We start from the raw sequence: 23,405 nt of genomic DNA, 5'->3' as shown, positions 1-23,405 counted from the left end.
CAAAGTCTGCTACCAAAAATCACAATATTTCACAGTTCAAAGACAGTTCTTTGCTTTTTCAAAGACTTTGTTATTGTACCATCCTCCTCACAGGACTGCAGTAGTATTCCCTCCTATGATATAAACGATGCAAATGATACAAATGACACAAATGAGGAGCTTCTGTCTGAAATAATAGGGATGAACTGACATCTGAAGGATTTTAAATAACAGTTATCAATAACAGGTCTGTAAGCTAGCCTCAGTTCTCTCTGTCCTGTGCTAGGATGAAGACGAAGGCATTTGACCCTCTTAACATCCAGATCCAAAGCCTGGGCTTTTTTCCCTTGAGCTCTTGTTACATTTAAAGATTCACGCTGAATAACAATAACAAAAGATGGGTCCCATCTGTTTTTCTGTTGATTGCTAGTTTAATTCAGTGAATGACTACTCAGAGTTTAGTCTGCCAGCCAAGGAAGGTATGCAGTTATCAACATCACTGATAGGATAAACCAATTACATAAGCTTGTTTTCAAATCTCCCCCAATCCCCTAATACTTCACAAGGTAAAACTCTTCAGCTGAAATGCACCTGCTTACAGAAAGATGCAGCACCAAATAGAAGTTTCATTTAGAGCTTTGTGTAGACCAAGTGGTTTTGTTGCCATTTTTAGGGATGAAATATAGCATGAAACTGAAAAGAAAGTACAGACAAGAAAAACAGAGTTGTAAGAAAGCCTTTTGAGAGCTGTCAGAAAAACCTTTGAGTGAGAAGGCTGGGGAGGCTCAAGCACTGAACAGCTCAGTATGTGCTGTGTTTTGGGGTCTAGTTAGTGCTGCATCTTTGAGCTGTAATAGTATTTCTCAAACTGTGCGTCCAGCCATTGCCTTGGCAGGGCTCCAGATTAATCCTGTGTGGGGAGAGCAAAGTGCCTCTGGGGCTTGGCAAAAGTGCTTGTCCTTTCCTCATGAAGATCTGCATTTGTTCTTGGGTAGTGTGGGAGATGGTTCCTCCTTTCTCCCAGCATTTATAGCCACTGTGAAAATAGATGATTCCAGAAGACAGTCTAACACACAACTGCAGCTCCAAATGTCACTGTGGAGGTCTGGGACTCTCTCTTCTGAAGTACAGCTAAATTGTACATGCACATGCAAGCAGTTTCACAAGGCTGCTAATGAATGCCCCAGACCAAGTGAGATGGAGCTTACAAGGGAGAGAACAAAATGCCAAGGGGCAAGAAAGAGTTAAAAACACAAAGAACAGTGAGAAATTCAAAATGTACATGATGGAAAGTGTAAAACAACATCATCAATGCCAGGCCATGAAATAAGGGGAGCATTTTATTGCTGAATAATATGTTGCAGGCCCAAGCCAGTGTGCAACACACAAAGTGTGGAAGATGCTGTGCAAGGCAGGTGTGTAAAAAGGATGAGCAAACAGAGGAGGGCTGGGAACAAAGGAAAACTGAGAAGAAAGTTTTTGAAAAAGAAAGGTTAGAAGAGAGAATAATGGCACAAAAGCTGGTATGGAAAAGAAGGGGGGAGACAGTAGAAGGAAAGATGAAAGAAGGTACAGCCACTGATTTGATTTGCTGGTTTTCATTAGAATTGTATCCTTTTGCCATTTCCAGATGCCATACACAAAATATATGTATGAAAACACAAGCTTTTCAGCTTAACAGGGTGAAACTCCCTTCCAGAACTCTGGCATCAAAACTACCTGCGAAACCCAGTGAAACAACCTTCAGTATTAAATCAACTGTCAGTGTTAAACAACATCCTGTGTCAATCAGGGAGATGCCAGCCCAGCTGGATGAATACATGCCAGAGTGTTTACATGATCACTGGTATGATGAATCAAACTCTAAAGCAAATAGGTACCTAGGCAAAGAGCAGAGGGACCAAATTCCATGGTGCGCTACCCTGCTATCTCTGCTGGGTTGCAAAATGCATGAGTCAGAGGCAGAAGATAGCCCTTGGCAGTATGTGTGGAGAGTACTATGATCCCCACTTAAGCAAGCCCCTGTGTTCTTACTTCCTGATGTTTTCAAGTGTGCTTTCTAGCAGTACTCTGCCCCGATGTCTATGTGGCAGCCAACTAAGGTCTGCATCAGTAAGAAAGGGTTCATTTACTAGAAGGAAACAAGTCCTGCAAGCAGGGTATCAGGCGCTCAGGAGATGGCAACCTCAGAGCCCAACCTCCTGTTGCACAGCTGTGGTCCAGAGCCTGAGCTACCATTCTATAAACAACAATCATGCCAGATTCTCTACTGGCACAGAGCCAGAGAAGCTCAGCATATTAGCTCCAGCTCTGTCTTCTTTATCTCTTGTGGCACTGAAGATTGTGCTTAAAAAGATGCCCAGGATACAACAGATGAAGTAAAGCATACTAAATTCAACAGCAACCTTAAGTAAAAGCCTAAGCTGCTTAATTTATCCTTGGAATCATTTTACCACTGAGCTTTTTTTACCTTTCTTGTGGGTGCTGTCATAAATGTCCTGTGGGAACAGTGGAATTGACATTTCTGGACGTTTTCAAGCATATCACTATTGGGATTGAAATAGATGCAACTGAAGTAGAGGAACTGACAAGATCATCTCTTGGTGTTTCTCCCAACCTTATTTTTTTCTATGATTTTAGCAAATGCATTCAGTTACTGTCCTAAGCTTGCAATGTTACACTGCTTCCACTAGGCTTGTGTAACAAAAGCCCAACTACCAAACCCCTCTGCTTCCTCAATGCAATACAAAATGTGATACTGTCAGTTTTGCAAAACGTTGGGAAATCAAGATCTGAACCATGGCAATCATGTAAAGTAAAAAGTAAAGAAAGACATTAAAGTTAATAGGTAGCCAGCTTATCATAGAATCATAAAATCATGGAATAGGACCTTAAAGCTCCTCTAGTTCCAACCCCCCTGCCACGGGCAGGGACACCTTCCACTAGACCACCCTCACAGTGAAGAATTTCTTCCTGATATCTAATCTAAATCTCCTCTCTTTCAGTTTAAAGCCATTCCCCCTTGTCCTGTCACTATGCACTTGTAAAAGTCCCTCTCCAGCATTCTTGTAGGCCCCTTTAGGGACTGGAAGCTGCTCCAAGGTCTCCCCTGAGCCTTCTCTTCTCCAGGCTGAACAAGACCAGCTCTCTCAGCCTGTCTTCATAGGAGAGGTGCCTCAGCCCTCTGATCATCTTCGTGGCCTCCTCTGGAGTTGCTCGAGCAGGTTCATGTCCCTCTTGTGCTGGGGCCCCAGAGCTGGACGCAGGACTGCACATGGGGTCTCACGAGAGCAGAGGAGAGGGGGAGGATTCCCTCCCTTAACCTGCTGCTCACACTGCTGGGGATGCAGCCCAGGACACGGTTGGTTTCTGGGCTCAAGCGCATGCCTCTGGGACATGTTGAGCTTCTCATCGACCAGCACTTCCAATTCCTTCTCCTCAGGTCTGCTCTCAACCCATTCTCCACCCAGCCTGTGTTTGTGCTTGGGATTGCCCCAACCCAGGTGCATGACCTTGCACTTGGCCTTGCTGAACTTCATGAGGTTGGCTGTCCTGGGTTCACTGGCCCACCTCTGCAGCGGGTGCAGGTCCCTCTGGATGCCATCCCTTACCTCTAGCTTGTCAACTGCACCACACAGCTTGGTGTCATCGGCAAACTTGGATTGAGGGACACTCAATCCAGCTGTCCATGTCACCAACAAAGATGTTAAACAGCACCAGTCCCAATACTGACCCCTGAGGAACACCACTCGTCACTAATTACAGTGTTTTATGTCCTGCTCAGATGATTTTCTACTTCAAATTTGGGTGGCGGTTGCCACAAAAACTCCCATGTGCTCACAACTGGGCCTGGATTCTGAAGAAAGGAGCCAGAACAAGGTGCTAGATTTCCTTCTAGGAGTTTCCTAAAGGAGATTTAGCTCACCAGAGTTGGATGTCTGCTCCCTGAGTCCTGCTATCCCTTCACATCCACCACATGCTCCTGACGCTTCACCCTGCCTATATCTGCTTGGCTTCTGCCTGTGATTGGAACCAACGTGAAACCTCTGGCTCCATTCCCCTCACTATAGGATTCGAAAGCACAGGCCATGTGAGGCAGAACTCAGCTAGAGCTGGACATCAGCTGTTTCCTGGTGATTTACAGACCAGTAAGTACCATTGCGCCATCTGGGTACCTCCCAGATGTAAGAAGCAATATGTAATAGTGGACCAGCTCTTTTAAACACTTCCAAAATCCCATTAATACCATTTCCCTCTCCATACCTGTTTTTCCTGACATCAGACTACACCTGGCTATGGGTTCATGTGTTCTGTACCTCCCAGTGGTACCATAGGTCCATCAGCAACTTACTCCTTCCTTGTCCTTTACTTCCTAAATCAAGAATTAATAAGAAGAATTTCTAACACCATTTTAGGTGGGCTGCCAGCACAGAAGAAATGGACTGGTTATCTTGTCAGAAAAACACCGGTAGCTGACAAGTCCTGCAGAGAGATTAAATACATGGGAGGACTGTGAGCAATACGAGAGAGACCTGCTGCTACTGATAAGCTAAAATCAGTGTTTGTTCCCCTGCACTCCCGGTAGCAAACCAGTCAGCTGGAATGTCTCAGCCCGCCGTTGTGCATTCCTGGTATCTGACCTTCTCCATGTGGCTGTTGTGCATCTCTTACCCTGCGAGCTTCCCACAACACGGATCAGACTCTGAGAAGGGGGAGGGGAAAGGAAGAGCAGAGGAAGGCAGAAGGGGGAATAAATCCTAAATTCTTTCTTTTTTTCTGGTTTTATACATAGTTTAGGGAAAAGGACACTGGCAGGGGACAAATGATATGTGAACATTGCTGTGCTAACATGACAGCTTCATGGGAAGGCAGTACTGGGGCAGAAGCCCGATTCCCCCTACTTTTGGTTCAAGATCCCTTATGCATGGGAAAGAAAAACATTTTCAGGTTAAAAACTGTGGCAGAGTGGTAGAGAGCAGACCTGAAACCTTCCTTTGCCCTATGACCGGGTGGTATGGTTATATAGTTAAAAAATACTGACCATTTCACATGACATAGGGGCAGAAGAGGATGGCAGATGGAACCCTACCCAGCTCACTTCTGCAGGCCGCAATCCACATGGGCAATTCCCTCACAGTCCCACTGACAGCGCCACAGCACAGCAGGCATGCAGGCTCTATACTGCAGTGCAAAACCTGAGCTCACGCAGCTGTAACATTCCTCCTCCATCATTCGTGCTGGTTTTCCTCCTCCTTCTCCCCTTTTACACTTGCCCGCAACCACTGCACCTTGGTGCCATGCCCTGTCCTCCTGTCTCCTCATTGCTCAGAGCCTCCTTTGGCACACGCCTTTTGTGGCCTAGGGAGGACAGAGATGGGAGCAGGGGATGGCAGGTCACCCGAGTGGAGGACCCAGAAGAGTTCAACCTCAAGAACACAAATCAGTGGGTTGGGATTGGGATACTGACCCAGGGTGGCCAGGACTGGGGAGGGTGATTACAGTTGAAGGTAATCTCTGCTCACAGCTTTTGCTGGGCTGCTCTGGTAGAGCACTACAGCCCAAGCCAGAGGAAATTCTGCATCTGATTCCACTAAGAGGATAAAATCAGCCTCTCTTGGCACAGGCAGAATTCAGCCCTGAAGGTATATGAATGTTTCTGTAACTGGCATCTGATATTGCTCCTCGCATTACGCTCCTATTAGCGAGAGACAAGCGAGGCCTCTCTGACTATCCAGTGGTTCGTGGTGTTCAAGACAAGCTGTGCGTACCCACTTAAGGAAGGAGGAGGAACAGGGCAGAATGTGATGCATGGGTTGTAAATCATCACTCCAGCTAGAGAGCAGGCAGGGGTCCTGAGCCTGTTCATCCAGTTAAACGGGTCCATGTGCAGACTCTCAGCTGCAGATAACATCAGTGCAGCAGTCAACCTCAGCCTGCAACATGGGCAGCAGGAAGCCCACCCTGCAGAGCTGAAGAAGACCCACTTTTTACACAGCCCTTACACCCCGCCTGCAGCCGTGGGTCGCTACACCTGCCATGCTGCTGGTGCAGTCACACAGATTAAATATGCTCTTCTCAGACACGGAAGCTATTATTTCTGTGAGATGAAACAGCATCCCACACTCTTATTAACCCGTGCCCTACTTCAGAAGTAAATCTAATTTGTGGTTTTCATAGTTAGCTAGTGCTGGAGTTGGTTTGTCCCTGAGTCTGCTCTGACTTTGCTGCATACATCTATGCAGCACCATAGATGACAGAGCCCTGTTTACTGGGGCCTGTAAGCATTATTCCTCACAACACAATAAGGAATTGGGGTGGTTGGAGCTTTTTGTTTCACTGGGGAAGAGAAGAGTAAAAGCGCAACTGTTACAAATGTCCCTTCATAAAGCAATTTGTGTATTTGGCAGAGAATGACCTGCTGTCTGCTGAGTGATGTTTGTCATCTGGGATATTCCTGCACATCTGGACACCTTCCACAGACTGTCTCAAGAGCTGTGCTGTAAGAGAGAGGAAGGAGAGTTTCAAAGGATTCGCCGGCTTTCTGATGGCAAACATCAAACAGAATGGGTGGTGTTTCACAAACACACCACGTAATGGGGAAAGGGAAGTAGGATCCTCAGCGATGGCCACCACAGCAGCAGTATGTACAGTAATTTATGTGGCAGATTCATCTGTAGATTATGTTACAGAACAAGCAATGCGAGAAAGCAAAGGAAACCCAAAACCTTTTTTAACCAGTGCTCAATATTTTCAGTTATAGTTGGCAGAGTTTATTGACTGTTTAAGGAACTGAACATAACTATATTAAACCCATGAAGATGTGTGGAGTGTGAGTGCCATTTCACAATCTTTGTGGGGGGAAAACATGGGACACAACTGTGCAATTTCAGTTCCTCTGGGGATTCAGCTCTGCTCTGTTGCTGTCCAGTGGAAGACTCCAGTTCACATTGGTTATTTGGGTAGCCCCTGGGTGTACTTACACCCCTGGTGACCTGCAGGTTGGTGGAAAGCAGCGTGTAACAGATTAACATCTGGATGGCTGGGGTGACACTGCCCAGCTTGCAGAGATGGAGCCCTACACACATTCAGTGATCTCACAATCCACTTGCGGATTGTTCCTCCTGTCCTTTGAGCCGGACGGCAGATAAACTTCAGTCAATGTATTATACTGTGCCCTTTGTAATGAAATAACATCAGATAATATGTATTTAGTGGGGATTTAAATTCCCGAGCTGATTATAAGGAGCTGTTAAGACTCATAAGCTTTTAACAGTGCCCTGTGTTGAGTCTCGATGATGTCCAGTGCTGCAGCGATGTGCTCTTCCCGATGGCGTTGGAAAGGCTGGGACTTTGTTAGGAATAAACCTAAGAGCATAAACCAACTAAAAATATCAGCGATACAACTTGATATTCAGCAAGGATCTGAGTGAAAACCAGGCTCCTACATTCTGAATTCTTCCAGCTTTAACAAGCTGTTTGCTCTGAGATCCCAGGTCTGTGAGAATCTCTCCACGCGCTTCCCAGCAGTAAAACGAGCACAGCAGCATTTACTGTGCCCAAAGAACGTTACAGAATGTGACTAATTAATGCTTGTAAAGTGCTTTTGATAAGAGGAAGGCAAAAAAACCAAAGGGATTGTTACTTATTGATGCATGTGGAGAAGAGAGGTCTGAGCTCCTGCGGCTGCCGGCTTCAGCCGCAGATGCCAACCCGCCCCTGTGGTTCCTGGTTTGATTGGAGCCCCTCCATCTTTACCCCTCACCGACGCGAAGGCTGAGCGGTAAAGCAAGCACCCGGGTTGCGCTCCCGCGCCTCCCTCCTCCCCGCAGCCGCAGGTTCCCCCCTTCAGAGGCGAACCGCGACGGGCCCCCACCGCACCCCACAACGAACCCGCCCGACCCCGGCCCTTTGTGAAGCGCTTTAACACGGGATCCCTGCGTGCACCGGCGGGGCCCGGGACCCCCGCGGAGGCAGCGGAACGAAGCAGTCCCGGGGCGCCCGCACCGGGATGGGGAAGGGGTAAAGGGGGGAGTGGGGGGGGGAGGATTTGGGCGCGCCAGCTCGCGCCCCGCCCCGCCCCGCCCGCCGAGGCCACGCCCCCCCCTCCCCTGCCCGCGCGGTGACTCGTCCGAGCTGCCACGTCTTCCCGCCGACGTCACCGCGAGCCGGCTCCCCCCCAGCCAATCCACAGCGCCGGCCGCCGCGTCCAGCCGACGGGGCCGAGGGAAGAAAGGCGGGCCCGCGCGCATGCGCCGCCGCCGCCGCGGGGCACGCCGGGAAAGCGAGTCCAACCCGCGCGGCAGAGCGGCAGCGCCCGCCGCAGGGAGGACTCGGTTTCCCGGCGTGCCCCGGGGCCGCCCCCCGGCCATGTAAGCGCTGCTCGGCGAGAGGCCGCCCCGTTTCCTGGTTGGGCTCGGGCAGCCATTTTGGGCTGAGGAGCGAGCGCGGAGGCCGCGGAGCGGGCAGGGCGCCGGCGGAGGGGCAGGCCGAGCCGAGCGCCGGGCGAAGGCGGCAGCCGTTGGACGTCTGCATCCGCGGAGCGCCCGCCTCGGCGGCGGGAGGTGCCAGGCCGCGACCGTCCCCCCTCAGAGCGTGCTCGCCGTCCCTCGGGCCGCGGGCCCCACGGACATGTCCAGCATGAATCCCGAATAGTGAGTGCGGGACGGGCAGGGCCTCGCCGCGGCTCCGCGCCGGGGGAGGGGGGCGCGATCGGTAGGCCGCGGGGCGGGGGAGGCGGAAAGAGGCGGCCGCCGGGCCTGGCGCAGGGTGTGGGGGGGGGGGTGGGGAGCGGAACGGGACGGAAGGGCCGAGCCTGCGGGTCTGAGGGAGCCGTGCTCCGGGGCTGTGCAGGCGCTGGGCCTGCGGGAGCTGTCCCCGGGGCGTGGGTTACGGGCCCCAGCGGGGCGGGAAGGGGTGGGTTATCTGCACGGCGGGCCGTGGAAAGTTAATGATGCCCCCGCCATCAAGCGGCGCGGTGGGTCCGGTGGTTCCGGCGGTTCCGGCATCCCGCCTCCCTCCCCTGGAGCGCAGTGAGGAAGGGTGCAGCGGACGGCGATTTTCCCGGCTCTGGGCTCTGCGCATCGGGGCCCAGGCTCCAACAAGTGACGGGGGGAAACCAGCGCTTTGTGAAAGCCGATCTTCCTGGCCGGTTCGCTGCTGGCAGCTTAGGAGTCAGAGGTCCACCCTTCACTTTAGCTGCAAGTCATGTGTGTGTCACATGGCTCTTGCAAAACACTTCTTGCCTATGTAGATTTTGCAACGCTGGGACTTGATAATGAAATGCTCTTGGGGTTGTCTTGGACTGAAATAGGGCTTGCCTAGAAAAACCCGGTGATGGCACCGGCCTTTTTTTGGAGGTTTGTTGTACCTCGTATTGTGTTTATGGCCTTTCTCTGTAATTGGCCTGCTCGGGAATAGGGATGCCTGAGCTCTCTGGTCAATAGTTGTCTGTATCCTGGCAACTGGAAGAGCAGAGACTTGCCCACCAGGATGTCAGGGGCCATAAACCTTGTTTTGCTCATGGCTTTTTTTGAGTGAATAAAACAAGAGGGTTGGGATTAGTTTAAAAAGCACTTTCAAAGCTGCTGTGCTCTCAACACTTTATGGATGAAGAGTGGCTTTAGGATTCTTTCAGATGCTGGATTTGCTGGCATCCAGTTTGGGATGATGAAGCCACTGTGCCCTCTAATGTAACTGAAGTGGTTATGGTATTCAAATGCACGTGTGCTATGACATTACAGCTCTAGATAACTGTTGTCTCTGTTCATGGATGATGCTTCCACAACTTCTGTCCTCAAACCATGCTTTGCCACACAGCTGAGGCTACTGACTTGCATGGTCATGCCTTTTGTGCTCAGTGCTTATGGCAGTGTGGTTACAAGCACTCTGGGCCCGTTAAAATCACCTGAAGAGCAAGGAGGAGCAGAAGGCCAAGTAGTCACCTGGTAGTGTGAGGTTGTTGGGGAAGTTAAGAGGTACAGCCAGGAACTCGGGTTACATCTTGGCAAGATGATATAACAGCCTTCCTCGTGTGGCTTTGGAAAACACCAAAACAGTCACTGGAGGTAGTCAGTGGGTGAAAGAACCAACAGATAGTTGGTGCCTCTGTGGTTGTAATGACTCTCAGAGTTAAACTTTATCTTGCAGACTGGTGGGTTTTGTAGTGAAAAACTGCCTGCAAAGTGTTGGGCCGCTCACACTGTGCAGAAACTGGTTGAAAAGGGCTTTTTCCATAGATATTTTTTCCCCTTGGTAAAGCCTCTTGGCTCTCTAGGCTGATGCAGAGAGGAGTTCCCTGAAATGAGGTACTGGATGTTGTTATGAAAATGGGGGAAAACATTTTGAGGAAGGCTCACACTGTGAAGAGTGCTCGTTGCTGGTGGTGAGGGCTGAGACCTTGAAATTGAAATGGAGGAAGAGCTGTAGTTTAAGATTAATTTGTAGTATTAAATTGCTACTTCCTGACAGGATTGTGTCTGCAGGATGAGGATAGGAGAATGGGAAGGGTGTGGTGAGATGGACAGAAATTATCTGTCACTGTAATATGTGTACTTGGATCAATGTTAAAGCAGGAATAAGACTTACAGGATTACAACACTATTCCTTCTGTTACCTGTAACAGAAACACATATGGATGTCCATTTGTCCTTTTTAAAGTGCCTTGTCTATAATGTAACACATTCTCACTTCCTTATCACAGCTTCAGATCAGGCTATAGCCCCAAATCCTCTCTCCTGGACATTCCAGAACTCTGTCAGAGGCCAGTGGGAGAGCTGGTTAAAAATGAAAGACCTTCCTCCTTCAGTTTTCATACTGAAGTTATCAGATTAGCAGCTGCTGGTGCAAGGGTTTGAAGGGGTGTGTGTGTTCTGAGAGCTTCCTTAACTTCCAGGGCTGTGGGGCAGCCTAGTGACGTTGTTGGTGTGCTTTCCTTTGAGTGAAGGAGCTGAAAAGGGGTGGATGAGATATTAGTGCTAGCACATGGAAGCTAAATTCTGGGAACACCTGCCCACCTGGCACTGGGATGTATTCCTTCTGTGTTCCTCCCCCCTTATGGTGTTTAAATGAGGGAAATGTCAATATTGACTCTGTGGTGACTAGATCATGTCAGGTTCGGCATTTCCTACCCCTTGTGCGACTTGCATGTAGTAGGCTGACGAGCATAAACACACTGGTGGGTGAACTAGCTAACAGCCAAGTGGTATCAGCACTTAATCTTGATCACTGTTCTGTAGTGTCTGGATCTTGTTCTAGATACCTCTTTCAAGGAGATAGGAGGAAATGAAGTGTTTTTAAGAGTAAACTTGGGATTTTTGCATTCTTCAGAAGTGTTAGTGAATGCTGGGAGGAGTGGGGGGGGTGTCAGTCTTGTGTGGTGATGTTCAGTAGACAAGAATTGAGTGACAGCTTCTGGGTTGCTGGAATCATCTGAAGTCGTTTGTGTTCTCACCTTTCCGAAGAGCAATCTGCGATGCAGAGTGGCTTTGTCATCTGGATTCTGTTTACTTACACAAGCAGTGTGTAATCAGACAGCCATGCTTCAAAATTTCTTGGGTGGTAGAACAAAGACAGGGGATTTGAGGCTGCTGCGAGTACCTGTTTACAGTAAACGTGCAGCTGACATCAGTGATTAAAGCAGATTCCAGCAATTCCTTGTTGGATATGGATGACTACCTAGTCCTGTCTGCTTTGGCATGAAACCTTCCTGGCATTTAGAAAATCCCCATGTCTCTACCTGTATAAAGGGCAGTATCTCAGGGGCCCACAAATCCCTTGTTCCACACGGCTCTGCCCAGCTCTGTCCTGAATTTAACTTCCTGGTGTTCTGCTGAACTTGCTGACTGCTGCGTGGGAAACGCATGTAGCAGGAAGATGCTGCTTCATGGCTTGAGAATTTGACAGGGCTGCTTTGGAGGTGCCTTTTTTGGCAAGAGGCAATTAAACTTAACACATATATATATTACTTATCTCTTTGGCAAGAGGAACTTACCATATCCTCTTCCGTATGGGGAGGGTTTGAAAGCCTTGCTGTTACTGACAGTATGAACCTACCTGCCTTGCTGCACATGTTCTTCCAGTGTGCTCTCTTACAGGAGCGAGGTAAGACTTGCTTATATAAATGGTGAGAAATAGCTGAATGATAAATCTGAATTCACACTATCTCCAGGTATTGTGGAGAAGATTATGCTGCATAGCTCAGCCTGCTTTGTGAAGGCTCCCTAAACTGGAAGAGCTGATGAGTTAAGCTTTCAAGTTTAAAGAGCAAAATTCAGTGGCTTCAGAAATGGTTGTGTGGCTCTTCAGGAGCAAACGCCAAAACTAACCTGCATGGTTTGTTGGACACATTGCTGTAGTTGAACCTGTTAACACAAATGTTCTCTCAGTGTACTTTAGTCTAGAAATAGATCTCTGCAAATTTTTGGAACTTGTTTTGATTTTTATTTGATTTAAACTGTTGCTGTACCCTGAGAGCTGTCTCTAGCAGCGCACCATGCCTAACAGGCTGCTGGCTTGGTTCTCAAGGCTGCTCTCAAGGCACTTGCTGTATTTTCAAAGGTCTTAAAGCAGCTGTGTCTAGAAAGGAAAGCACTATATCACTGGGATATGGAATGATTTTAACCTCTTTAAAATCAAAATAGAGAGGTTTTACTTAAATTACCTCTGAATTGATGCAGGTCTAAGTGTCAGTCTTGCTTACCTGGCAAAACTGGGTTTTTGTGGCACATCACCCGTATCTAAGGTCAGGGACAGAGCTCACTCGCTAAAGGCCATTTCCAGCTGTACTACAGCCTCATGGGTGCTGGCCCTGGTTTTGGTGGCTTAAGTCATCATGTGAGCCTGTGGCTGTCACTTGCTTCAGGAAATACTGAAGCCGAAAGTGAGGGAAGGTCTTAATAACAAAGACGTCAAACCCAGTATTTAAAGCTTCTGGGTTTTTGATGTGTTAACTCAACAGTAGTGCTGTGTATAAACCATTATTCTTGTTTGCTTCTGAACAGTAAAAGATTTAATAACAGGGTAGATCCAGTTTGGAGCTGCTTAGTGCTAAGAGTAACAGAGGAAGACAAGTTAGTTGATTGCTGGGGGTTGGGGAGACCTGTATTCCCCTTGGAAGCAAGGGGAGGTTCATAAGTGACTCTTTCAAACTCATTGCTGAAGTTTTGCTTTCCTACACTAGAAAGGAATTTTTTTCCCCACTAATTTTAGTGAAGACAACATAGTGGTAATATTCATGTGCTACCATTCTTAAGGGGATTATAACATGCTGCAAGCTCTAATACTTTCAAGCTTGCTGTAAGTAATAATTTAACTTCAGGCCTGCTGAAAATTCTGGTTTTGCAGAGAACTGAACAACCAAAGCTTCCTGCTGAAGGAGGAAGGAGCTGTTTGAAGGCTGAAGCAATTGTGGCTTCAGTTTATGCCTAATCCTGGGGAAGAAGGCATAGGTTTAACAGTGGACTAGGTCTCAGAGCTGTTGTAACTTACTCTGTGTAACCTGGAGACCAAGGTTTCTCTGCTGCTCTTGAACTAAATTATTAGCGGGGTAAGAAGTATTAAATGTGTCTTGCTATGGTTGCTGTTGGGTATTCCATTGCCTCTGTTCCTGGGGGGTGTTGGTGGATGAGAGGCAACAGAGCTGGGTAGCTGAAACTGACTATAACATTGGTCAATACAGTCCCACTTCAGTGATGTTGAGGCTTAAACTATTTTTTTGTGATGCTTAGGCTTAAAACATGGTTTTTGCTTGTGATAAAGCACAGCTGCATCCTGAAGCACTGCCTGGTCACAGCGGTTGTGGTGTGTGCAAGTGGAGCCACAGGAAACACAAAACTCTTCTTTTAAAGCACACAGGGAGGCAGTGCTCTGAACTCCAGGTTGTGAGGAGGGATTTTTGGTGTCTCCTTATGGGCAGGCCCAAGCTTCAAGAAACATGTATTTGGCTGTGATCACCGGTGTGAGAGCACAAGCAGTAATAATGCTTCTGGCCAGTAATGTTTCAGCTATCTTGAAGCTGTTAAGAGTCCATGATTCTGTGATATGTGGATTGTGATGTAGTGTAACTTATCTCCTCTGAACAGTTTAGGTTAACTGTCATTATACTAAAACCATCTTGCCTTGTATTAGTAATGACTTGACAGGTGGAGTAGTGAGTGCTGGGACTGTGAACTGCTACATGTCCTTTGGCTTTGATTTTATTTTTAATAACTCGAGTGCTTTTAGGTTTATACTGTGGGAGGAGCTTGCATTTTAAGGATCACCTTATTAGTTGCTACATTTGCCACTTCTGACTTCTAGCCTTGAGAGAAGTGCTGTGGAAACTGAAGGAGGTTTCAGCTGAGTGTGTTCTTGCAGACAGGGACCAGCCATGATGATGGTTATTTGGGCACTTGAGCAGAGCAGTGACAAGCAGAGCAGCTGACCATCTGCTTGGCTGTACGGATGCAGTTTTCTGGCTCGATTCCTGCCAGCCAGGGTCAGTGCCGATGCTGGGGAATAATAGGTGAGGACAGTTGACTTTGGGCATTTGCATACATATTATCTTCTCAGTTTGGTTAAGGGGGCATAGAAATATGTCTGTTTTAAACTCTTGTGGTTAAACAAGAACAGGGCTTAATCCCAGACACTACAGGGCTGAGGAGTTGTAAACATAGACTGTTTTAGTCTAGTACTTGCAAAGTAAAATAGCTTGTGTAAGTGGTGGCTTGGTGCATTCCCTCTGCTACTTTATCTCTAGTAGTAAACTGCCCCATTAGTCTTATGACTAACACAAAATCTAATGTATGCCAACAATGAAATCTTCACTACTTGTCGAAGTGTAAGTCTAGGTCGGGCATTGATGATACTGTGCTTGTTCCCTCAGTATTGGGAGAACTTAATATTGAGCAAATAAAATGTCACCTCTTCCAGTGTGACTTGAGAATTCCTAATATCACACCTGACATCTTATGGAGAATGAATATATCCTCATCTGACAATGGCTTTGGCTCTATTTTAATTCCTGAAAGGCAAGTGGAGTATGTGGTTGCTGTCAGCTGTTAATAGTCTATGGTGGGAGGTGGATGTTCATTTTGCTTTAGCAGGCCACTAAACTTAGCATTCATAGTTTGTGTATTTAAATTGCGTATTGTGCTGTTGGGTTCAGCTGGAACTTAAGTTTGGGGAACTTAAACTGAGGAAAGAATTGGTTGCTTTTGGCCAGCTATGTGGTATTGGCAAAGCTGGGCAGTGGAATCAAGCCTTTGACTTTAAAGAAGGTGCAGAGATAATGGCTCTGGTGGGCAGCAGGCTGTTACTACCATCTGCGTGTTACTTGAGTCACTCAACCAAGCAGTGAGGCTTGCACTTAATTGCATGATTTTAATCTTAGCTAGAACACAAAGGGCTGAAGCAGGACCATGTTAGTCTTGCTGATAGTCACATAATGGACCCAGAGTAACTTCCTAGGAAAGCACAGTTTGAAGCAAAAATGCTGTGTTCACAGCATTTTCCCTTCCCAAGTAAATTGAGAGTGTCTAGCCAGTTTGTGCTAGAGAAGCTTGGAGTTACAGCTGCCTTCCCCAGTGGTATATTAATTTACCCTTCATAATATACTATAAGGAACTTGGTTCTCAATAGTGTTTGTCATTAAGTGACTTAATCTTGTTTTTCCTTCTGCAGTGACTATTTATTCAAGCTACTTCTGATTGGAGACTCCGGTGTTGGGAAATCTTGCCTTCTACTTAGGTTTGCAGTAAGTGATCATGCTTCAAAACTCTATGTAAAAAAAGCTACCAGGTACTTAGCAAGCACCTCTCTGCTACAAGAACTTCTTGAAAGGACTGATGTCTGTCAGGTTTGGTATTCCAAGGAATAATGAAAATACTGCAGAACCCTCCTGTCTTCTGTTTCTAGGTGATGTATGAGTAATACAGAAAGAAATAGTATCATGAATATGTCTAAGCTTAATTTTCATTTTCCTGTTAGTTGAGAACAAGGTATCTTAATTTAACTTCCATCATTACACTAGTGGTAGAACACTGAAGATGGAAGAACATGAATTCTGGGGTGTGTGCTTTCAGGCATGAAGAGTACAAATGTGTCAGGGCAACACCTTCATCAGTTACTACTTGATCTGAATATTTTCAGCCAGATGAAGTTTGATGTCTTCATTGAAAAGGCCTATCAATTGCTTAGCCAGGGGGAGGACTGATTTAAATAATGCTCTAGGAATAATAAGGCTTTATGCTTCCTTTAGTGAATGAATGTATAATAAATGTTAAAATTGCTGGTGAGCTGCTGTGGCTGAAATTCGATGCAAGAAACTCTAGTTTTGCTGTCAGCACGAAAAGTTGAAATGGATTTGACAGCTCTGAGTAGAAAAAGCTGGAGTCCAGTGAACTCCTTATCTATGTCTATGCCAAAGTGCAGCTTTATGTTGTCATGGGAGGAGAGGAAGGGAGAATGTGGAGCATTAGTCTACAAACTTGAGTCTCCTACTACAAGATGATGGCAGCAGTTTCACAGCTTAAACAATTGCTCTGGGCACCTCTGGAGACAGCCTGTTGTGTTTTGTGTTGTTAATGTGAAATACAGGTCTGGTGTGTACAAATGGCATCACCTAAATTAAAGCTATTCCAGCTGCTGTTTGTGCAGTATTAGGACAGGGAGACACTAAAACCACTAGGAACTCTAGAAGGATGTAACCTGCTCTGCTGACAGGCAGTGGATTGGAAATGACACCAAGGCTTGAGCAGTATTCCCAGATCAGTCTTGCCTGCTTCTCTTGCAGATACTTCTGAATTAATTTTGGCACCATGTGAATAATCCAACTTCCCTGTTTAGATAGCCAGCAGCTTAAGTTTGGGCTTAGTTATCTGGTGTTTCTGCAACTAATTAGCTTTTTCCTTTAGAAATGTGACTTCTGCCCTGACATAAAGAATTACTACAGCATTCACTTACCTGTGGTGTTCTTGCTGTAGGTTAAATGGCATCAGGCTTTTCAAACATACCCTTTTGAGTATTGAAATGTTAAGGAAATAAATGTCATGTCATTCCAAAAGGCTTAGTGCTGCTTACTTGCATGTGTTCCCTCAGGCAGATATATTACCTAAGGTGTCTTCCATTCACAACCAAAGAAATCCCTAGCTTTTGTGATAGCTGTTTGGTTGCATAAAGCCTTTTGTGGTATATTTTACATGAAGCTCTATCCTACTGGTGATTTGGGAATAGGAACTTCCTTCATGCTGGCAAGCTAACAGTCACTAGAAGGTAGCAGAGGCTCATCCAGCACTTCCTATGTGCCTTAAGGCCTGCTGGAGACTCTGCAGTCAAGTCCATGTAAGCTGCTAAACCAGTGCTTTGTTTTCCTTCCTGTATTTACACAGACTGCAGAGCTGAGGACTTAACACAAGTACCTAAGCTGTAACTCTAAACTGCCTTAGCAACCAGCTGTGGCAGCAGAGGATCTGAAATTCAGATGTGGAGTGTGACTGAGGCAAAGCCTCTGACTTGTAGGTAGCTGCTGTGTAATACAGATGAAAAACCATCACAGGAAAATAAAAGTTTGAGGCATCTTAATAACTGTAATGGTTATTCTAAGTAGCTCCTCAATCTGCCAACATGAGCAAAGACTGTTTTTCAAGTACCGTTCAGAAGGACTTAACACTCCACGATTTCCAGAAAAGAAGCTTTTTGACTAGTCTTGGAACATAAATCTTGTGGTTTGAGGTGCTTTTAAGAAACTCTGCAGAATTTCTGTGAAGTGAATATTCTGAAAATACTTTCTACCTTCTGGATTTTGCCATGAAGGATCAGACTGGTTTTGCTGGGGAATTAAGTGCCTTTGTCTGCCTGGTGCCTGCCTGTTGCATAATGAAGTAGGTGACTGTGGAAGAGGTGCAGCTGGCTTGACTTCTGTTCACTCTTTCTCCTAGGATGACACGTACACAGAAAGTTACATCAGCACGATTGGTGTGGACTTCAAAATCAGAACTATAGAACTAGATGGGAAAACAATCAAGCTTCAGATAGTAAGTAGTATTTCTCAACTCCTGGGTACTTTAATCTGTTGCAGCACAGAACTACATTCATAGCTACTGGTAGTTATCTTTGTACTTTAATCATTAGAATAGAAGCAATATCTTCCCTGCTGCAAGAGGCTTGGCAGTTTTTACAAGACAGGATTCCGTGAGCTGTCCTTAAAGAAGGATGCTTATCAAGGCTGACTCCCTGAAAGGCACTAGAGGCTGTGAGCTGAAGGGTAGAATCCTGTGCTGAAGTGCTCTCTTACCAAAACTGGTGTAGTTCTGCAGTGTTTAGCAAGGATTTGTGTTAGTGCAGGAGTATCACAACTCAGTCGTCCAAGATGCCAGAGTTATGCAGCAGCTGTTATAGCAGACTGCAGTGTCCAGTGCTGGAAGCTCTGCTGTTTGTTGACCTGAATGGAAAAACTGACACAGATGCTTGTAACAGGCCTGTCTGCCTTAGCACTGGGCAGTGTTTTCTAGTTATGCTGTTGGCCTTTCACATGGAATTAAGCAGGGGAAAGGACTTGGCAGTTCTTTCCTCTAATCGTGAAGCACTCTAAAAGAGTGGCCGGTGTGATGAAATCTAATATCTATGCAAGGTCACAAAATCCTTGTCAGCCACTGCTTCCAGCTGAAGCAGAGGCTGTCAGGACTGGAAGGCAATGACTCGGGGATTCCAGGCCATGTTGTGGAGCAGGAGTAGAGTTTGCAGCCAGAAGCCTAAGTCTGAGCCTCCAGACTGTTGTGGGTATCCTGAGTCCAGCACAGCCCACTAGGAGTGCTGTCACTACTGAAATCTGGCTGTGAGTCTGGCTGTTGTTAGTATGCAGCCAGACCTGTTCTTGATGTGGCTCCAGGGAGAGAGGTGTTCGGGTGAGTGCTGTTCTGCCCTGGTGGGGGGAGGGGTCAGGCACCCAGTGTGCTTCCTTAACTCTCCCAGCAGGGGAAGGGAACCAGGCTTGAGCTGCATTTCATCCTCTGAAGAGGATGTTGCCTTTAAATCCATTGCTGCAGCTCCTGTACAAAGGAAGTTGAAAGGAGTGGTCATGTTAGAGACCCACATCTCTCTGACCTTATTCCCAGCAGGTTTTCAAGCCTTGGTTCATGTTTGTTCTTCTGACCACTGAACCATGGCTCCTTCATGGGTCAAAACTGCTTAATGTTTTCTTTGGTGAGATCTCAGCTACACTTGCCTGAAACCAAACAAATGAGCACTTCTAGAAAAGTACCTGCTGAAGTGTAATTCTTCTCAGTTCAAGTATCTTGATCTCCTCAAATTCTATTTGATGCACACAGTTTCAGAGCCACTTCTGGAGCTGTGACTTGGAGGTGCTTGTAGTTGGATGGTTGATCAGCTGAGCTGTATTTCTGGAAGCTAATGTGTAACACTGGAACAGGTACATTGCAGTAACTGATCCTGTTATTTGCCTTGTAGTGGGACACGGCAGGACAGGAGAGGTTTCGAACTATCACTTCCAGTTACTATAGAGGTGCTCATGGCATCATAGTTGTGTATGATGTTACAGATCAGGTAAGTGTTAAACCTGTCCCTGGAGAGTTTCTCCTGGTGGAATACACTAGGCTGATAAGTAAGACTGGGAATTTAACAACTCCTGAGGAAACAGTGACCATGTTCTTCAGGCTTTAAGGTTTATCAAGCCAATTGTATGTGTTAGTCTCTGGTTTGGAGCGAAACACAGAAATAAAAGGAGCAATGGGATCTGTGGCCTTACAGCAGTTTTATTTTAGGCTTAAACTAAAACTTGCTGGGCAGGTAATTGATTGTTCTGTGTGAATACTTCTCACCCTGCCGTTGGTCACAGGAAGTCTGAGTTACTGGTGGAAGCTGTTGAAAGATTTCTTAAGGTATTTGAACTTTGATCGGCAGCAAAAACTGGCATTTGAAGCAGAAAATTGTCAGCATGTGTGCAGGGTACAACTGAGCCAGTGTCTTCTGTGAAAGATCTCTGAAGATTTCTCTGAAGCCCCTGTTTGAAGGGCTTTTAGGAAGTGTAGAGTTTCCTGAATTAATAAAAAAAGAACAATTGGGTTCAGTTGTTAACTTGGATTATCAGTGCAGCATGGCAGTTCTGCATTTCTGGAGTCAAAGGTTGTTCCACCACCTCTACAAGAATGTGGTTTGCACCTAATACCTGGTGCTTCGTAAATGCCTGGGATTCTTCTGGTTTCAGCTGTGCTGCGTCTTATCTCTGCTACAGGGGGAGGAGGAAGAGTCCCAGATGGTAGAAGTTGAATAGTCAAGATATGAAGCAGGGAAAAATAATGGGGGGGAGTGCAGGAGGGAGGAAGTGCTGATTGTGTAGGGCTTGGATGGGGGAGCTGCATAGACCCTGTGTTGACTGAGGCCATCAAGGGGAGTACTGTAGCATTAGGGAGCTCTCTTGCGGTTGGGAGTGACGGTGATAAATGAAGTACACTGCTTCATCTTCTTTCCCATCATTGCTGAATAATGCTGAGCTTTCCTCTTGGTTAAGGGTCTTGCTTACTGCTCTCTTATCTCCTAGGAGTCTTTCAATAATGTAAAACAGTGGCTGCAGGAGATAGACCGTTATGCCAGTGAAAACGTCAACAAGTTGTTGGTGGGGAACAAATGTGATCTGACCACAAAGAAAGTAGTAGACTATACAACAGCAAAGGTACGTTGATGTTAATGTGTTTGCTCGGTTGAGCACCTAATCTGGATTGTAACACACTTGAGTAAGTTCTAGTGCAGGGAAGTGTCTTGGTATGCAGATGTCAAGGTACCAGAAATGCCAGCAGCTCACTGACCCCGTGCAGTGCACGTCTTCATCAGGCTGGACTCTGGGAGTGGGGTGGTGGCACTGGAACTTGCAGCTCACCCAGCGGTGCCCCAGGAAACAAGGTGAGGTATGAACCAGTGTATGAGCTCACTGTTCACTGTTTCTTGACTTGCAGGAATTTGCAGATTCTCTTGGAATTCCATTTTTGGAAACCAGTGCAAAGAATGCCACAAATGTAGAACAGTCTTTCATGACCATGGCTGCTGAGATTAAAAAACGAATGGGCCCGGGAGCGACAGCTGGTGGTGCAGAGAAGTCCAATGTTAAAATTCAGAGCACTCCAGTCAAGCAGTCTAGTGGAGGTTGCTGCTAAAACTCGCCTCCCCCCTTTTGTCTCACAACAATGAATTTGCAATCTGAACCCAAGTGAAAAAAAAAATTGCCTGAATTGTACTGTATGTAGCTGCACTACAACAGATTCTTACCGTCTCCACAAAGGTCAGAGATTGTAAATGGTCAATACTGACTTTTTTTATTCCCTTGACTCAAGACAGCTAACTTCATTTTCAGAACTGTTTTAAACCTTTGTGTGCTGGTTTATAAACGTGTAATCCTTGTTGCTTTTCCTGATACCAGACTGTTTCCTGTGGTTGGTTAGGATGTATTTTTGTTTTGATGTTTCTATTGGCATGTTTAGATGTCAGGTTTAGTCTTCTGAAGATGAAGTTTAGCCATTTTGTATCAAACAGCACAACAGTGTCTGTCACTTTCCATGCATACAATTTAGTAAGATATATGTAAGATCTGATTTGCTAGTTCCTTCTTGTAGAATTATAAATGGAAAGATCACACTATCTGATTAATAGTTTCTTCATACTCTGCATATAATTTGTGGCTGCAGAATATTGTAATTTGTTGCACAATATGTAACAAAACTGAAGAAAATGTTTAATAAATATTGTACTTATTGGAAGTAATATCAAACTGTATGGTGATAAATATTGTCTTAATTTGTATGGCTAAGGGGGAAATCAGGCTTGCATTGTGCACAAAACATATCTGTGTGCAGCCATGGCGCTCAGACCTTCTAGTAGCCCAGAGCCCTTCCTTGCAAGTGAAACTAGTGACTGTGGCCCAAAAGACTGAGTGGTCATGGTGCTTAAGGCACATCTGCTGTACCAGAAGCACCCAGCCGATGTTCAGGGAGGCATAATGCACTCTGAATGTACAAGTTCCCTAACTTGGTCTTGGAACTTAATTTATTTCTCAAGGACTCTACTTAGGGAATTCCTGTCAGCTTTGCATCGCAGGGGTAGAGAACAGTATTTCCCTAACATGAATGACTTCAGCGTAACCTTGAGGTGGTATAACTTTCTACCAGTATATTATGTCTTTTCTATATACTGTTGATTCCATCCTCTTCTAATCAGTCCATTTCTGACTTAGTGCAACAGCTTAGCTTCTATTCTGTTACGCATAGAGGCACCAGAAGGATGCAGTGGGACAGGGAGGCCCCACCCCAGACTGTTGCTCAAAGTAGGCGCTATCTGGAACAATTTGGAACTAACCAGCAGCCAAGAGGTTTTGGACAGTGTGTGATTCTTTGTACAGAGCTAATCAAATCATTAGTGCCTGATGTCTAGCTAAAAGCCACAGGAAAGCTAGCCTATAACACTTCCTATACATGTAAAATTGTTCAGCTTTATCTAAACTCCAATGTTCAGCCTATTCTGTAAATAGTCTCATGTTTGAAAGACCATGTAACATTCCCCTAGTAGTAAATACACCCTGTGATAGTAAAAAAAAAAAAAATATAGCCTAGTATGTTGTGAGGTATAAACTAAAACTGGTGCAAATATCCTCTGATTTTTTTTTTTTTTTGGGGAGGGGGGTGACTTTGGCTAACAGCTTTCTTCAACATAGTTGCATAAATCAACAGGCAATTGTAAAACATAAAGTATTGTCATGGTTAAGTTGAACTCTTCCACTTGAGACCTTCACAATAAAGTGATGTGCTTTCTATTAGAGATGTGCTTGTTGGTATAATTCATTATACAATGTGACTTGCTCCTCTTTTGGGAGCAGGAGCAGTAGGAGTAGTGAGTGCTGCCAAGATCAGGGAGTGAATCGGGAGGAGGTGTGTTGAGGGTAAAACATCTTCCCTGCAGAGAAGTGCACAAATGAACTTAAATGTCAAGATGCCTGCTACATACTATCCAAAACAATGTTAATATATACAGTAATAAAAGCATTGCAAAACCAACTTGGGCTACACCAGTTGTTTGGTGGTTATTTTTTGTCCCTAAGTCATTACTGGGTTACTGTGCTGGTGCTGTTAAACGCTAGAGCCTGCAGGGGTCAGGCTGGAGGTGTTTGGAAGAGGGCAGAGCAGACCTAGAAACCTGGGACCAGGACACTGTTGTCTCTTACCTGGGAGCTCCAATGTTAAATGTTTAAGCATTCCTCTGAGTGCCCATATAGGTATGGGACCTGCTGTTGGCAAAGCCAGCGAGACCAGTCTTAGTGTAACCATGTGCTTGAGCCTCTCTGCTGAACTTTAGACTCACAGAATGGTTTGGGTTGGAAGGATTAAAGCCCATCCAGTTCCAAGCCTCTCCTGTGGGCAGGGACACCTTCCACTAGAGCAGGTTGCTCCAAG

At 46.1% G+C, this 23,405-nt stretch overlaps 1 protein-coding gene and 1 long non-coding RNA gene across 4 annotated transcripts in view; both read left to right on the top strand.

The window, feature by feature from the left end:
- LOC115610084 overlaps window positions 1-6,806 on the top strand; it is a 28,703-nt gene extending 21,897 nt beyond the window's left edge. For both annotated transcript variants that reach the window (XR_003992109.1, XR_003992110.1), the window contains one exon: window positions 6,387-6,806. This is a non-coding gene — a long non-coding RNA (uncharacterized LOC115610084). The remainder of the gene's footprint in view (window positions 1-6,386) is intronic.
- A 1,545-nt stretch (window positions 6,807-8,351) lies between these two features.
- RAB1A (RAB1A, member RAS oncogene family) lies at window positions 8,352-23,009 on the top strand. 2 transcript variants are annotated; one of them, XM_030491120.1, is made up of 6 exons: window positions 8,352-8,630; window positions 15,637-15,709; window positions 17,892-17,987; window positions 19,420-19,515; window positions 20,510-20,641; window positions 20,922-23,009. In XM_030491120.1, the coding sequence occupies exons 1-6, from the start codon at window positions 8,608-8,610 to the stop codon at window positions 21,117-21,119; spliced, it is 618 nt and encodes a 205-aa protein (XP_030346980.1). In that variant the 5' UTR covers window positions 8,352-8,607; the 3' UTR covers window positions 21,120-23,009. The 2 variants fall into 2 exon arrangements, with proteins under 2 accessions (XP_030346980.1, XP_030346981.1); XM_030491121.1 differs by lacking the exon at window positions 19,420-19,515 and having other exon boundaries at window positions 8,376-8,630.
- The last annotated feature ends 396 nt before the right edge of the window (window positions 23,010-23,405 follow it).

Source organism: Strigops habroptila, chromosome 6 (assembly GCF_004027225.2).
Source record: "Strigops habroptila isolate Jane chromosome 6, bStrHab1.2.pri, whole genome shotgun sequence".
In the NCBI taxonomy this organism is placed as follows: Eukaryota; Metazoa; Chordata; class Aves; order Psittaciformes; family Psittacidae; genus Strigops; species Strigops habroptila.
The sequence above is the reverse complement of the archived record's forward strand: the minus strand, read 5'-3'. Positions and strand labels throughout refer to the sequence as shown.